A 14,943-nucleotide genomic window follows, 5' to 3' on the forward strand; every position below is an offset into this window, starting at 1 on the left:
CATTCAATTCATTGATGACTTGTCATCTTATTTATGAGATTGCTGTTATTAGCCGTCCGCCCAAGTTAGCAGACAACTTTGTCCTTAGGGTCGGCATAAGTTCTTGTCATGCCGTGCATGCATGCATGCGTGACATTAATTTATGTTATTCTTGTCATACATGTCATTACATTCATGGGAATCATGTCATAGCTTGGAATAAATATATGTAGTATTGATTCGTGACATTCATGCCAGTCATGTTGTTTACATGTATGTTATGACATGCTGCTGATGTCATGTATGCATGTCATGATACACATTATCTAAAATACATCCAGTTAAAGAAATGCTTGGCGTGTCATACAATTCATTCATGCATTGTCATCTCACATATACGGGTTCATGCATATGTCTCACACAGACAAGTTTGAGCGGTAGATACGGCTTATATATCTAAATGGGCAAGGTGTCGGCTATACTACCGGGGCATCTTTTGCAGGGGGTGAGGAGGGGAGGAATTTCCACTATACATGCTAGTTGATATCTTTTGCGAGGTCGAGTACTCACCATAACGATGGATTCCGAGCATGGGCAGGCCTTAGAACTATTTACACTGTCCCTAGAATGCATGGGTTTCAGCCAAAACACAGGATGATATCTCATACATGAACTACTGGGAGAAGATCCCCGAAGGTCTCTAGAATAAGTGCGTTTTTCTGGTATACCACTCGTGATACCTCCACGAGGGAAAAGTTTCGCTAATTACACGTGTTGATATTGTTACGTGCGAGCACGGTAGGAATACTGTGTACATGGTACTACATGGGTGCTAAGCAGTGGTAGACATGGAAGCCAGCCAACATAAAGCAAGGCATATCGTCGTCGTCAGATCACGCAGTGGCCGCTTATGGTGGCTACGTCGCGCTACCTGCAAGGGTCGACATCGCCTTCTTCGAGTAGTACGCAGCATGATCGCCATCAGCAGAAGAGCCCGCTTGGCGCCATGAGAGAACCGCAGCAGAGGAAGGGCGGTAATGCTTGAGTCTTTACACACGGTCGACGTTGCTGCAAGCGCAACAAAATATGTAGTGACACTGGCAAACACAATCTCGTGTGTGACGTCACTCACTCGACGAAGGACGCGGTATGGCCCATGTAGCAAAGGAAATATTTAGAAACTGCCTCACGCCGGAGAAGGGACCAAAGTAGCGCGTGGGTGCCTGGAGCAAAACGTTCGTCGCGGTTTTCCTGGTAGCAAAGGCGTTTCTTAATGTTCTTCGAAGCAACAAGTCTATTGCTGGTTGTCTGCCGCACGTTCTCAGCCCAGGCAATGGCGTCGCCTGCATATCCATTAGTAAAAGTTACAGAGGAAGGAAAAAAACATGTCCAATGGTAAAATCGGTTCATGTTTGAACAAAAAGAGTGTGTCCAGCAGTGATGTGCTGAGAGGAATTATATGCGAACGTAATCTATGGCAGTGCAAGGTTCCAATCAGGGTGGTGAACTGGCACGTACTTTTAAAGCCTGTCTGTAAGACGTTCCTTGAAGCGTTAGGTAAGCGCGTTCGACTGGAGAAGATATGATATGGCAATCTTTTGCTGCATGAAACAGCAGCGTAAGATATCATCAATTATTTTAGACATGAAGTTGCGTCATCTGTCGGTTAGCAACTGACAGGGGGCACCATGTGCTAAAATTATATCACGAAGGAGAAAGTCGGCCACGTCTGTAGCGCAGCTCTAGCGAAGCTCGTGTAATTACGTAAGGCGTCACGAAATTGTAGCAACGGCAACTCATTTCCTGAAGCACATGCAGGAAGGTGTTCGCGAAGGTCCAAGCCAGCACGGAAGAAGGGTTCAGGTAGAACGTCGATGGAGTGAAGATACCAGGAGGAAACCTAGACGGTTTCTTTCGGCGTTGACAGGGCTCGCAGGCGCTGACATAATGCCGTTCTCAGCAGGCTAAGCCAGGCCAATAGAAGCAACGGTGCACGCGGTCATGTGTGCGAACAACACCAAGGTGGCCAGTGGTTTTGGTGTCGTGAAGCTCACGAAGAACTGTGGAGCGTATGTGAGATGGTATAACTAGGAGAATATCAGTACCGTCAGAGCGAAGGCAGGAAGGAAAGACAGGCAAGTTAATCAAACTTTGTCCAGTTTGTACCCTACACGTGGGGATGGCGATGGGAGAGTTCACGTCACGTCGATATAAGGTACCATCCTTCATGGTGAACATGCGCACACAGGCGTCCCTAGTAGAGGATTCCAGGTGTTTGATGATTTTCCTTAAACAGGCATCCCGAAGCTGCTTACCAAACTGGCTAACGCAAAAGACACGTTCGAGGGATTCAGTACCCGAAGAACGACAGTTGGTAACAGTATAACGGGACAAAAAACCCGCATCTTTATGCAGACTGCCTGCCCAGTACACGACTGTCTAGAATTACCGTTGAAGCCGCTGTGCCCATCGAGCGCGTCTGCCGGTAGGTTCTTTGAATTAGGCGAGCCAGCAGAGGGCGCAGTTATCAGTAGCTACTCTCAACAGTCGGCCAAATGGATCAGGTGTAAATGTTGCAACAGCCCATACAAGAGCGTGACACTCACGTTCTTTAATCTATTAATTTCGCTTCGATCTGGACAGCAGCCTGCCAGCATAAGCGATGACGCCGTTCGCTCTACGTTGACGTTGGGCCAAGACAGCGTCTGTCCTTAACCACTCGAGTCAGCAGTTTGGGCTTATGGGTCGAAGTGCGTGAAAACGGGAGGCATCGTGAGTTGTGTTGTGTTGCGAGCTCGAAGGAAGCAGCAGCTTGTGCAGGACCGCCGGTAAAAGGGGCATCTTGTTTAAGAAGACCTGTGAACGGTCTCGCAATCACTGCAAAATTCTTCACAAAGCAGCGAAAATTGGAGCAGAGTCCGACAAAGCTGCGAACATGTTTGGCTGACTTGGGCACAGGGAGTCGTTCACGGCTCGAATTTTCGCTGTGTTAGATTGTACGCGGGCAGCGTCAATGATACTAACGCGGCGGCTGCCAATACGCCACTTCGATGAATTCAGCTGAAGTTTGGCTCGGCGGAACACGCCGAGAACTACTGAGATCGGCTCGTGGTGTGTATCGAACGCAGGCGAAAAGAGATTAGCGTACCCTAAATAAACACAGGCATGTGTGCCACTACAGCATGTATACAGCCTAGATAAACTTTCAGCTACCCGCCGTGGTTATTTAGTGGCTATGGTGTTAGACTGCTAATCACCAAGTCCCGGGATCAAATCCTGGCCACGGCGGCCGCATTCCGATTGAGTCTAAGTGCGAAAACACCCGTGTACTTAGGTTTAGGTGAAAGAACCCCAGGTGGTCCACATTTGTGGAGTCTCCCACTACTGCGTGCCTCATAATCAGACAGTGGTTTTGGGATGCATAATCCAATACTTTAATATTTAGAAACGTTCAGATATGTTCTCCAGAAACTAAAAGGCAAACTTGCTTACAAGGTCGGTCCTTATGACTAACTTCTATGCTACGTACGCAAAAAAGACATTTTTTACGCGCCAATGCTATCTGCCAAAAGCTGCACCTCCGTGTACATAGACAAAGTAGCCATATTCTCAAGCTTGATAGAATAAAAACGGCCGTGGCTTAGCTTGGTTAAGCCTGGTGATTGCGAAGCAATAGTGTGTTATTCTCGGATCAGCTGGTAGTATGGCTGGTGGTAGTCTTGGGTTATGCTAGTGTTACGGCTTACAGTGAATCATCTAAGCACCAGCACGTCCCGGTGCACCTCGGACTTGAGCACGCCGTTGGCGAACTGAAGGACGAGAGCTGAAGGACGAGAGGTCCAAGTAGCGCATGACGACGTTCTCGATGCTCGACACCCGCCGAACGTCGGCGGCTGCGAGGAGGCCGCTGCTGATGTCGCGACACGTGAGGATGACTCGGGCGCCGCGCCGCGCCCCTGGTGAGAGGAGCGGGAGTTAGGCCGCCGTTGGTGGTTACCGCCTCGCCTCGCGACGGCGTGAGATGGGGCCCCGTTTTTACACAGCTGGTGTGACGTCACTCTACGTCACGTGGTGTGACGTCATGCAGCGAGGCCACGCTAAAGGTCAATGGTGCCTACCACCACCTCGCCACGGAACGGGCTGAAGTGCGACCTAAAGTAGTATTGCTTCGCAATAAAATGTTGCTCTTTGCTTGGACTAGGCCAAAGAATGTATAATTACGTTAGAGATTTCCTCACGGGTAGGCGCGCATGCGTCGTCGTCGGCGACGAGGAATCACCGGAATTTGAGACGGGTCCGTGCGGCACGCCGCAAGGGTCCGTCATATCACCATTACTATTTAATTTAGTTCTACTCGGTCTACCCGAGAAATTAACAGAAATAGAAGGATTACATCACAGTCTCTACGCGGATGACATCACCCTCTGGGTTCCTGGAGGAGGATGTGACGGTCACGTCGAGCGAACGCTACAGGCAGGAGTAGATGCGGTTCAGAATTACTTGCGTGGAACGGGCCTCGAGTGCTCGGCAACCAAGTCCGAACTCTTACTCTACAAACCCACAAGGAGAGGTCGTAAAACCCTGCGCGAAGAGGAACGGGAATATTCCAAAATACGCATTACATTGGCAGATGGTACTCCCGTACCGCACGTAGAGAAAATTAGAATCCTAGGGTTACACCTGCAGGCAAATGGCCATAACGGAGAGACGGTGCGAATACTTCGTCGTTCGGTAGATGACACGATCCGACTCTTGCGTCGCATCACGAATAGACGCAATGGTATGCGTGAAGAGTGCGCGATCCGTCTCGTACAGGCGTACGCGATAAGCCGAATAACGTATGTTGCCCCCTACCTGAGGTGGATCGGGTCCGAGAAAAACAAAGTCGAATGCATGATCCGAAAGGCTTTCAAGAGGGCGGTAGGCGTTCCACTCAACGCGAGCACCGACAAGTTTCTAGAGCTTGGAGTTCACAACTCCCTCAACGAGTTAATCGAGGCGCACGACATTGCGCAATACGAACGATTATCAAGGTCAAAGGCAGGTCGATGCATCCTCGAGTCGCTCAGCATCGCGTACCACACTCAGCATGGAGAAAAGACGGCGGTTCCCGCCTCTGTTCGCGACCGCCTGATCATCCCGCCGCTTCCCAAAAACATGCACCCGACGCACCACGCCGGGAGGCGCAACAAACGAGCAAGCGACCTTCAGAAGAAGTTTGGTAACAGCAACGAGGCGGTGTACGTAGACGCGGCGCGATATGGAGGAGGGAGAAGCGCGCACGCGATAGCGGTTGTAGACCGCTCGGGTAGGTGCCTCGCGAGCGCCACGGTGACCACGGGACACACGGAGGCGGCCGAAGAAGCCGCGATAGCCCTAGCACTCGTCGCGGTGCCGAACGCTGCGATCGTGATCAGCGACTCGCAGGCGGCAATCCGCGGCTTCGCGCGTGGTCGTGTCTCGCGGGAAGCGGCCCGCATACTCCAAATTTCTGACGACGGCGACTCGCCCTCGCAACCCCAAAATTCTACGGTCTTCCTCCTCTGGACCCCGGCACACACCGATGTTCCGCTCGCGGGAAACGAGGCGGCCCACGCCACGGCTCGAGGTCTCACACGCCGAGCCGCTGCTGATTATGTGGCCGCCTCCGCCCCCGAGAGCGTGGCATCGGATCTGCCGGATCGGGACACTACAACAGAAACACAGCAACAAGAAACACACTGGGCGTGGGGCGATCGCCTAACCACGTTCAGAGACCTCACCCAACACTACAGACTTGAAAGACGCACATTCCCGCCACCGCACGATAAATTGAACAGGAACGAGGCCGTAACATTACGCTTGCTACAGACACACACCTACCCTAGCCCCGCTATCTTACACCACTGCTATCCGAGTCTGTATCCAACAGACGCGTGTAAAGCATGCGGACACAGAGCAACGCTGCCACACATGCTCTGGGAGTGTGCCGGCAACAACGGTAATCAAAGCAGCTCCGTTGGCGACGCGTCCAGAATCGCGGCTGTTGCCAGAGTAGGAGAAGGCTCGAGCTCCGTTCTTCCCGACGCCGCCCCGGATGCGGGAGCCGCCGGGGACCTTCTCCGTAGGCGTCGCCGCCGCTGGGAGGCGGCTATCAGAAGTTCAGAGCTGGCAGACCAGCTCTGGGCCGTCCGGCACGCCAAAGATGCCGCTCGAGTCCAAGAACTTCGAGCCGTCACCTGAGGCCACCACATCAAGAACTGCCGGACTATTCTTTACTAAAGTTTCTTCTTCTTCTTCTTCTTGCTTGCATAAAAACAAAGTCGAAGAAGCGAAATCAAGTGATGGGCTGCCACGTTTACGCGGCGTCCCGGATGTGCGTGACCTTTCGCGGTATTCGAAAAGCGCTTCATGATTGCTTTTAATTGTTTGTGATGGCTCAGTGACCTATATCAAATTAGTTAAAAATTTTCAGTAATATTTAGTTAAGCCGCTTCCATACAGTTCCATCTTTCATGCAAAATCGTATCACAGGTGTGCATTTTTAACACCCCCATCGCTTTCTAGTTTTAATCTTGAGAAGGTTAGAAAACAGTGTGCAGTATATTGTTACAAGGTGTCTCAGGTCGATGTGTACGTTCAGTGTGAATAAGTTTTATGTGCATTCTCGAGAAAAAACGTCAAGTGCCGGAACGACGAGACGCGAAGGAAGGGGTACATAAAGAAGCACTCAACTCACAAATAATTTTTAGTGCACGCATAAAAAAATACATATACGTATGCAGATAGACCGCGCATGTCAAGAAATAAACACAAGCAAACATCAAACGCACCTATGCAACAATGATCAATGATACTGAGTTGTTTGTCATGGATAAACAAGGTAGGCTGGCTAATTCATAGCGTGGCATTTTCGATGACGTTACATGACACGTGGGATGTATGCGCATTTATACATTTTCGTTGCAAAAAGTAAAAGCCAGTTGTGAGTTGAGCGCTTCCTTCCTCTTTTGTGTTATGTTGTCCTTGCGCTGTAGTTTTTTCTAGACTGCTACAACAGCTACTCAACCATCCATTCCATTTAGTTGCATTTAATTGCGCGTAGTTGTAGCGACATAATAATATCCGACTCTATACCTAAGTGCCGATGTCTTTGTATCTGCAAGTGCGTATTTCCCATTGAAACCGAGCGTTACGATGCCCTGGACTGGGGACTGGGTACGGCCCGATCCGTTCTCACGATCACAGCGCAAATGATTTCAACTTGTATTTCTGGACGAAATAAGGGCGGACGGATACGATATGAAGTGGACAGAGGCTCTATCCTTTCCATATCGCTTTATTCCCACCTTATTCAGTCGAAGAAGTATGACCGGATGCGCCAACTGGTCCAGCAGTCAGGGATTCTGAAAATTATTTGAAGTTTTCACATTCGTGCCGCAAGGCTCGAGTTCTTTTATCACTGCAGCGGCGTAATAGTGGCGGCTTCGATGCCTCCAGCTCACAATCCGGTCTCTCTCTTCGACGCAGGTATAACTGGCGAAGCGACGAAAGTTACGGGTGAGTTGAACATATTGTGAGCATTATTCATACGCTTCATATTCTCACCTGTACATACTCATCATCACCATTTTGGGGCCTGGTGGTGGGGCTCTCTCTCGAGAGAGAATAAAGAAGAGACTGGCTGCCTGAACCTCGTCTCAAAATATTTATATATGCACGAAGTCAATGAATTAGTTGTAACTAATAGTCGATAAATAGTTTTAAACGCTACTGAGTGCGCCGGACAGGCCGCCATTGGAATATGAACCTGGCAACGTTTAACGCTAGAACGTTATCTAGTGAGGCGAGTCTAGCAGTGCTATTGGAGGAATTAGAGGGCAGTAAATGGGATATAATAGGGCTCAGTGAAGTTAGGAGGCCAAAAGAAGCATATACAGTGCTAAAAAGCGGGCACGTCCTGTGCTACCGGGGCTTAGCAGAGAGACGAGAACTAGGAGCCGGATTCCTGATTAATAAGAACATAGCTGGTAACATACAGGAATTCTATAGCATTAACGAGAGGGTGGCATGTCTTGTTGTGAAACTTAATAATAGGTACAAAATGAAGGTTGTACAGGTCTACGCCCCTACATCTAGTCATGATGACCAGGAAGTCGAAAGCTTCTATGAAGACGTGGAATCTGCGATGGGTAAAGTCAAAACAAAATACAGTATACTGATGGGCGATTTCAATGCCAGGGTAGGCAAGAAGCAGGCCGGAGACAAGTCAGTGGGGGAATATGGCATAGGCTCTAGGAATAGCAGAGGAGAGTTATTAGTAGAGTTTGCAGAACAGAATAATATGCGGATAATGAATACCTTTTTCCGCAAGCGGGTTAGCCGAAAGTGGACGTGGAGGAGCCCGAATGGTGAGACTAGAAATGAAATCGACTTTATACTCTGCGCGAACCCTGGCATCATACAAGATGTAGGCGTGCTCGGCAAGGTGCGCTGCAGTGACCATAGGATGGTAAGAACTCGAATTAGCCTTGACTTGAGGAGGGAACGGAAGAAACTGGTACATAAGAAACCAGTCAATGAGTTAGCGGTAAGAGGGAAACTAGAGGAATTCCGGATCAAGCTACAGAACAGGTATTCGGCTTTAACCCAGGAAGAGGACCATAGTGTTGAAGCAATGAACGAAAATATTATGGGCATCATTAAGGAGGGCGCAATAGAAGTCGGTGGTAACGCCGTTAAACAGGAAACCAGTAAGCTGTCGCAGGAGACGAAGCATCTGATCAAGAAACGCCAATGTATGAAAGCCTCTAACCCTACAGCTAGAATAGAACTGGCAGAAGTTTCTAAGTTAATCAACAAGCGTAAGACAGTGGACATAAGGAACTATAATATGGATAGAATTGAACAGGCTCTCAGGAACGGAGGAAGCCTAAAAGCAGTAAAGAAGAAACTAGGAATAGGCAAGAATCAGATGTGTGCGTTAAGAGACAAAGCCGGCAATATCGTTACTAATATGGATGAGATAGTTCAAGTGGCTGAAGAGTTTTATAGAGATTTATACCGTACCAGTAACACCCACGACGATAAGGTGAGAGAGAATAGTCTAGAGGAACTTGAAATCCCACAAGTAACACCGGAAGAGGTAAAGAACGCCTTGGGAGCTATGCAAAGGGGGAAGGCAGCTGGGGAGGATCAGGTAACAGCAGATTTGTTGAAGGATGGTGGGAACACTGTCCTAGAAAGGTTGGCCGCCCTATATGCACAATGCCTCATGACCTCGAACGTACCGGAATCTTGGAAGAACGCTAACATAATCCTAATCCATAAGAAAGGGGACGCCAAAGACTTGAAAAATTATAGGCCGATCAGCTTACTGTCCGTTGTCTACAAAGTATTTACTAAGGTAATCGCAAATAGAATCAGGAATACCTTAGACTTCTGTCAACCAAAGGACCAGGCAGGATTCCGTAAAGGCTACTCAACAATAGACCATATTCACACTATCAATCAGGTGATAGAGAAATGTGCGGAATATAACCAACCCTTATATATAGCCTTCATTGATTACGAAAAAGCATTTGATTCAGTCGAAACCTCAGCAGTCATGAAGGCACTACGGAATCAGGGTGTAGATGAGCCATATGTAAAGATACTGGAAGCTATCTATAGCGGTTCCACAGCCACCGTAATCCTCCACAAAGAAAGCAACAAAATCCCAATAAAGAAAGGCGTCAGACAGGGAGATACGATATCTCCAATGCTATTCACAGCATGTTTACAGGAGGTATTCGGAGACCTGGAGAGGGAAGAATTGGGGATAAAATTTGATGGAGAATACCTTACCAACTTGCGATTCGCTGATGATATTGCCTTGCTTAGTAACTCAGGAGACCAATTGCAATGCATGCTCACTGACCTGGAGAGGCAAAGCAGAAGGGTGGGTCTCAAAATTAATCTACAGAAAACTAAAGTAATGTTTAACAGTCTCGGAAGAGAACAGCAGTTTACGATAGGCAGCGAGGCACTGGAAGTGGTAAGGGAATACATATACTTAGGGCAGGTAGTGACCACGGATCCGGATCATGAGACTGAAATAACCAGAAGAATAAGAATGGGCTGGAGTGCGTTGGGCAGGCATTCTCAAATCATGAACAGCAGGTTGCCACTATCCCTCAAGAGGAAAGTGTATAACAGCTGTGTCTTACCAGTACTCACCTACGGGGCAGAAACCTGGAGGCTTACGAAAAGGGTTCTGCTGAAATTGAGGACGACGCAACGAGCCATGGAAAGAAGAATGATAGGTGTAACGTTAAGGGATAAGAAAAGAGCAGATTGGGTGAGGGAACAAACGCGGGTAAATGACATCTTAGTTGAAATCAAGAAAAAGAAATGGGCATGGGCCGGACATGTAATGAGGAGGGAAGATAACCGATGGTCATTAAGGGTTACGGACAGGATTCCAAGGGAAGGGAAGCGTAGTAGGGGGCGGCAGAAAGTTAGGTGGGCGGATGACATTAAGACGTTTGCAGGGACAACATGGCCACAATTAGTACATGACCGGGGTTGTTGGAGAAGTATGGGAGAGGTCTTTGCCCTGCAGTGGGCGTAACTAGGCTGATGATGATGATGAGTGCGCCGGAATAGTCGGTACGCGAAAGGAGGCAACCAGGCCGTTTACTTAAAACTGGCCTGTTCGCCGGATTCGGCATATATTCAAGAAACGAACGAACGAACGAACGAACGAACGAACGAACGAACGAACGAACGAATCAGTCAACGAACGAACGAACGAACGAACGAACGAACGAACGAACGAACGAACGAACGAACGAACGAACGAACGAACGAACGAACGAACGAACGAACGAACGAACGAACGAACGAACGAACGAACGAACGAACGAACGAACGAACGAACGAACGAACGAACGAACGAACGAACGAACGAACGAACGAACGAACGAACGAACGAACGAACGAACGAACGAACGAACGAACGAACGAACGAACGAACGAACGAACGAACGAACGAACGAACGAACGAACGAACGAACGAACGAACGAACGAACGAACGAACGAACGAACGAACGAACGAACGAACGAACGAACGAACGAACGAACGAACGAACGAACGAACGAACGAACGAACGAACGAACGAACGAACGAACGAACGAACGAACGAACGAACGAACGAACGAACGAACGAACGAACGAACGAACGAACGAACGAACGAACGAACGAACGAACGAACGAACGAACGAACGAACGAACGAACGAACGAACGAACGAACGAACGAACGAACGAACGAACGAACGAACGAACGAACGAACGAACGAACGAACGAACGAACGAACGAACGAACGAACGAACGAACGAACGAACGAACGAACGAACGAACGAACGAACGAACGAACGAACGAACGAACGAACGAACGAACGAACGAACGAACGAACGAACGAACGAACGAACGAACGAACGAACGAACGAACGAACGAACGAACGAACGAACGAACGAACGAACGAACGAACGAACGAACGAACGAACGAACGAACGAACGAACGAACGAACGAACGAACGAACGAACGAACGAACGAACGAACGAACGAACGAACGAACGAACGAACGAACGAACGAACGAACGAACGAACGAACGAACGAACGAACGAACGAACGAACGAACGAACGAACGAACGAACGAACGAACGAACGAACGAACGAACGAACGAACGAACGAACGAACGAACGAACGAACGAACGAACGAACGAACGAACGAACGAACGAACGAACGAACGAACGAACGAACGAACGAACGAACGAACGAACGAACGAACGAACGAACGAACGAACGAACGAACGAACGAACGAACGAACGAACGAACGAACGAACGAACGAACGAACGAACGAACGAACGAACGAACGAACGAACGAACGAACGAACGAACGAACGAACGAACGAACGAACGAACGAACGAACGAACGAACGAACGAACGAACGAACGAACGAACGAACGAACGAACGAACGAACGAACGAACGAACGAACGAACGAACGAACGAACGAACGAACGAACGAACGAACGAACGAACGAACGAACGAACGAACGAACGAACGAACGAACGAACGAACGAACGAACGAACGAACGAACGAACGAACGAACGAACGAACGAACGAACGAACGAACGAACGAACGAACGAACGAACGAACGAACGAACGAACGAACGAACGAACGAACGAACGAACGAACGAACGAACGAACGAACGAACGAACGAACGAACGAACGAACGAACGAACGAACGAACGAACGAACGAACGAACGAACGAACGAACGAACGAACGAACGAACGAACGAACGAACGAACGAACGAACGAACGAACGAACGAACGAACGAACGAACGAACGAACGAACGAACGAACGAACGAACGAACGAACGAACGAACGAACGAACGAACGAACGAACGAACGAACGAACGAACGAACGAACGAACGAACGAACGAACGAACGAACGAACGAACGAACGAACGAACGAACGAACGAACGAACGAACGAACGAACGAACGAACGAACGAACGAACGAACGAACGAACGAACGAACGAACGAACGAACGAACGAACGAACGAACGAACGAACGAACGAACGAACGAACGAACGAACGAACGAACGAACGAACGAACGAACGAACGAACGAACGAACGAACGAACGAACGAACGAACGAACGAACGAACGAACGAACGAACGAACGAACGAACGAACGAACGAACGAACGAACGAACGAACGAACGAACGAACGAACGAACGAACGAACGAACGAACGAACGAACGAACGAACGAACGAACGAACGAACGAACGAACGAACGAACGAACGAACGAACGAACGAACGAACGAACGAACGAACGAACGAACGAACGAACGAACGAACGAACGAACGAACGAACGAACGAACGAACGAACGAACGAACGAACGAACGAACGAACGAACGAACGAACGAACGAACGAACGAACGAACGAACGAACGAACGAACGAACGAACGAACGAACGAACGAACGAACGAACGAACGAACGAACGAACGAACGAACGAACGAACGAACGAACGAACGAACGAACGAACGAACGAACGAACGAACGAACGAACGAACGAACGAACGAACGAACGAACGAACGAACGAACGAACGAACGAACGAACGAACGAACGAACGAACGAACGAACGAACGAACGAACGAACGAACGAACGAACGAACGAACGAACGAACGAACGAACGAACGAACGAACGAACGAACGAACGAACGAACGAACGAACGAACGAACGAACGAACGAACGAACGAACGAACGAACGAACGAACGAACGAACGAACGAACGAACGAACGAACGAACGAACGAACGAACGAACGAACGAACGAACGAACGAACGAACGAACGAACGAACGAACGAACGAACGAACGAACGAACGAACGAACGAACGAACGAACGAACGAACGAACGAACGAACGAACGAACGAACGAACGAACGAACGAACGAACGAACGAACGAACGAACGAACGAACGAACGAACGAACGAACGAACGAACGAACGAACGAACGAACGAACGAACGAACGAACGAACGAACGAACGAACGAACGAACGAACGAACGAACGAACGAACGAACGAACGAACGAACGAACGAACGAACGAACGAACGAACGAACGAACGAACGAACGAACGAACGAACGAACGAACGAACGAACGAACGAACGAACGAACGAACGAACGAACGAACGAACGAACGAACGAACGAACGAACGAACGAACGAACGAACGAACGAACGAACGAACGAACGAACGAACGAACGAACGAACGAACGAACGAACGAACGAACGAACGAACGAACGATCGATCGATCGATCGAACGAACGAACGAACGAACGAACGAACGAACGAACGAACGAACGAACGAACGAACGAACGAACGAACGAACGAACGAACGAACGAACGAACTGATTGACTGATTTATTTGTTCGTTCGATAAATAAATCAGTCAACGAATTTATTCTGACAAACCATTAGTCCAGTAATAATCAGCCTGCGTAAGCAAGAGTGCTTGTGCGCGTGCCAGGCAGTGCAGAACTAATTCTGCACATTGGCTATACGAAAATGCTCAAGCATATGTCGCAGACAAAGTTTCGCGTAGCGTATTCTATAGTCACTATACATGGAGAAACAAGTTAAAGAAGACCTGTCCGGAAAGTATTAATAACTGTTGTAACAATGACATAATACCTACCATTCTGTTTGATGCCAAAGGCTTCCGTGACTGGCCAAATATTCCGTGATTGAGCAGTCATCTTCACCATCAACATCGAAGTACAACAAAAATTTCCATGGGAAAACAAGGGGTCCCGCTTTGACTGGGCCATTGGTCTTTCCTCAGTGCTAAATTTCCTTACTGATGTTTGCACATTCGTATGTGGCACTAGTTTTAGCAGTTTTTCTTCACTCATTTACCGCCGATACAGCATGGCAATATTGTAGTCCAAAATTATTCTGCAGCAATCACTATGGTGCGATAACGTTCATAAACCCTTAAGCTTTATGAATCTTCCCTCGTGCGCTTGGAAACGCTTCACGCTTTTAAGTTGTGAATTTGGAGCGAGCATCACCCAATTAGTTATTACAGATCACTTGCAATTTCAGTAACGTTCGCCGACAGTGCGTCATTTTTGCATAGCCTACCGCCATCGTAGAAAGCCTTGTGGCTTCATGCTACCTTCTATAGATGAATGGGAATATTTTGTTTTGTAGAATGTTGTAACAAATTGAAAAAAGAAACCTTCTTTTGTTATGCACAAGAAAACGGGTTCGTCCGCAGTTTATGTACAGATTCTCAATTATTCCGAAATTTCTAAACTTCCCGGCACCACGTAAATGCCGAACCCTCTAAAACAGGCTGTCTTCTTGTGGCCTCAGATTATGACTCG

At 48.5% G+C, this 14,943-nt stretch overlaps 1 protein-coding gene across 1 annotated transcript in view; it reads left to right on the top strand.

The window, feature by feature from the left end:
- LOC129384193 (uncharacterized) overlaps nt 1–14,943 on the top strand; it is a 126,821-nt gene that overhangs the window by 20,956 nt on the left and 90,922 nt on the right. Inside the window, exon 5 of the mRNA XM_055069411.2 lies at nt 7,489–7,518. Within this exon, the coding sequence (XP_054925386.2) occupies nt 7,489–7,518 (30 nt within the window). The remainder of the gene's footprint in view (nt 1–7,488; nt 7,519–14,943) is intronic.

Source organism: Dermacentor andersoni, chromosome 8 (genome assembly GCF_023375885.2).
Source record: "Dermacentor andersoni chromosome 8, qqDerAnde1_hic_scaffold, whole genome shotgun sequence".
NCBI lineage: Eukaryota > Metazoa > Arthropoda > Arachnida > Ixodida > Ixodidae > Dermacentor > Dermacentor andersoni.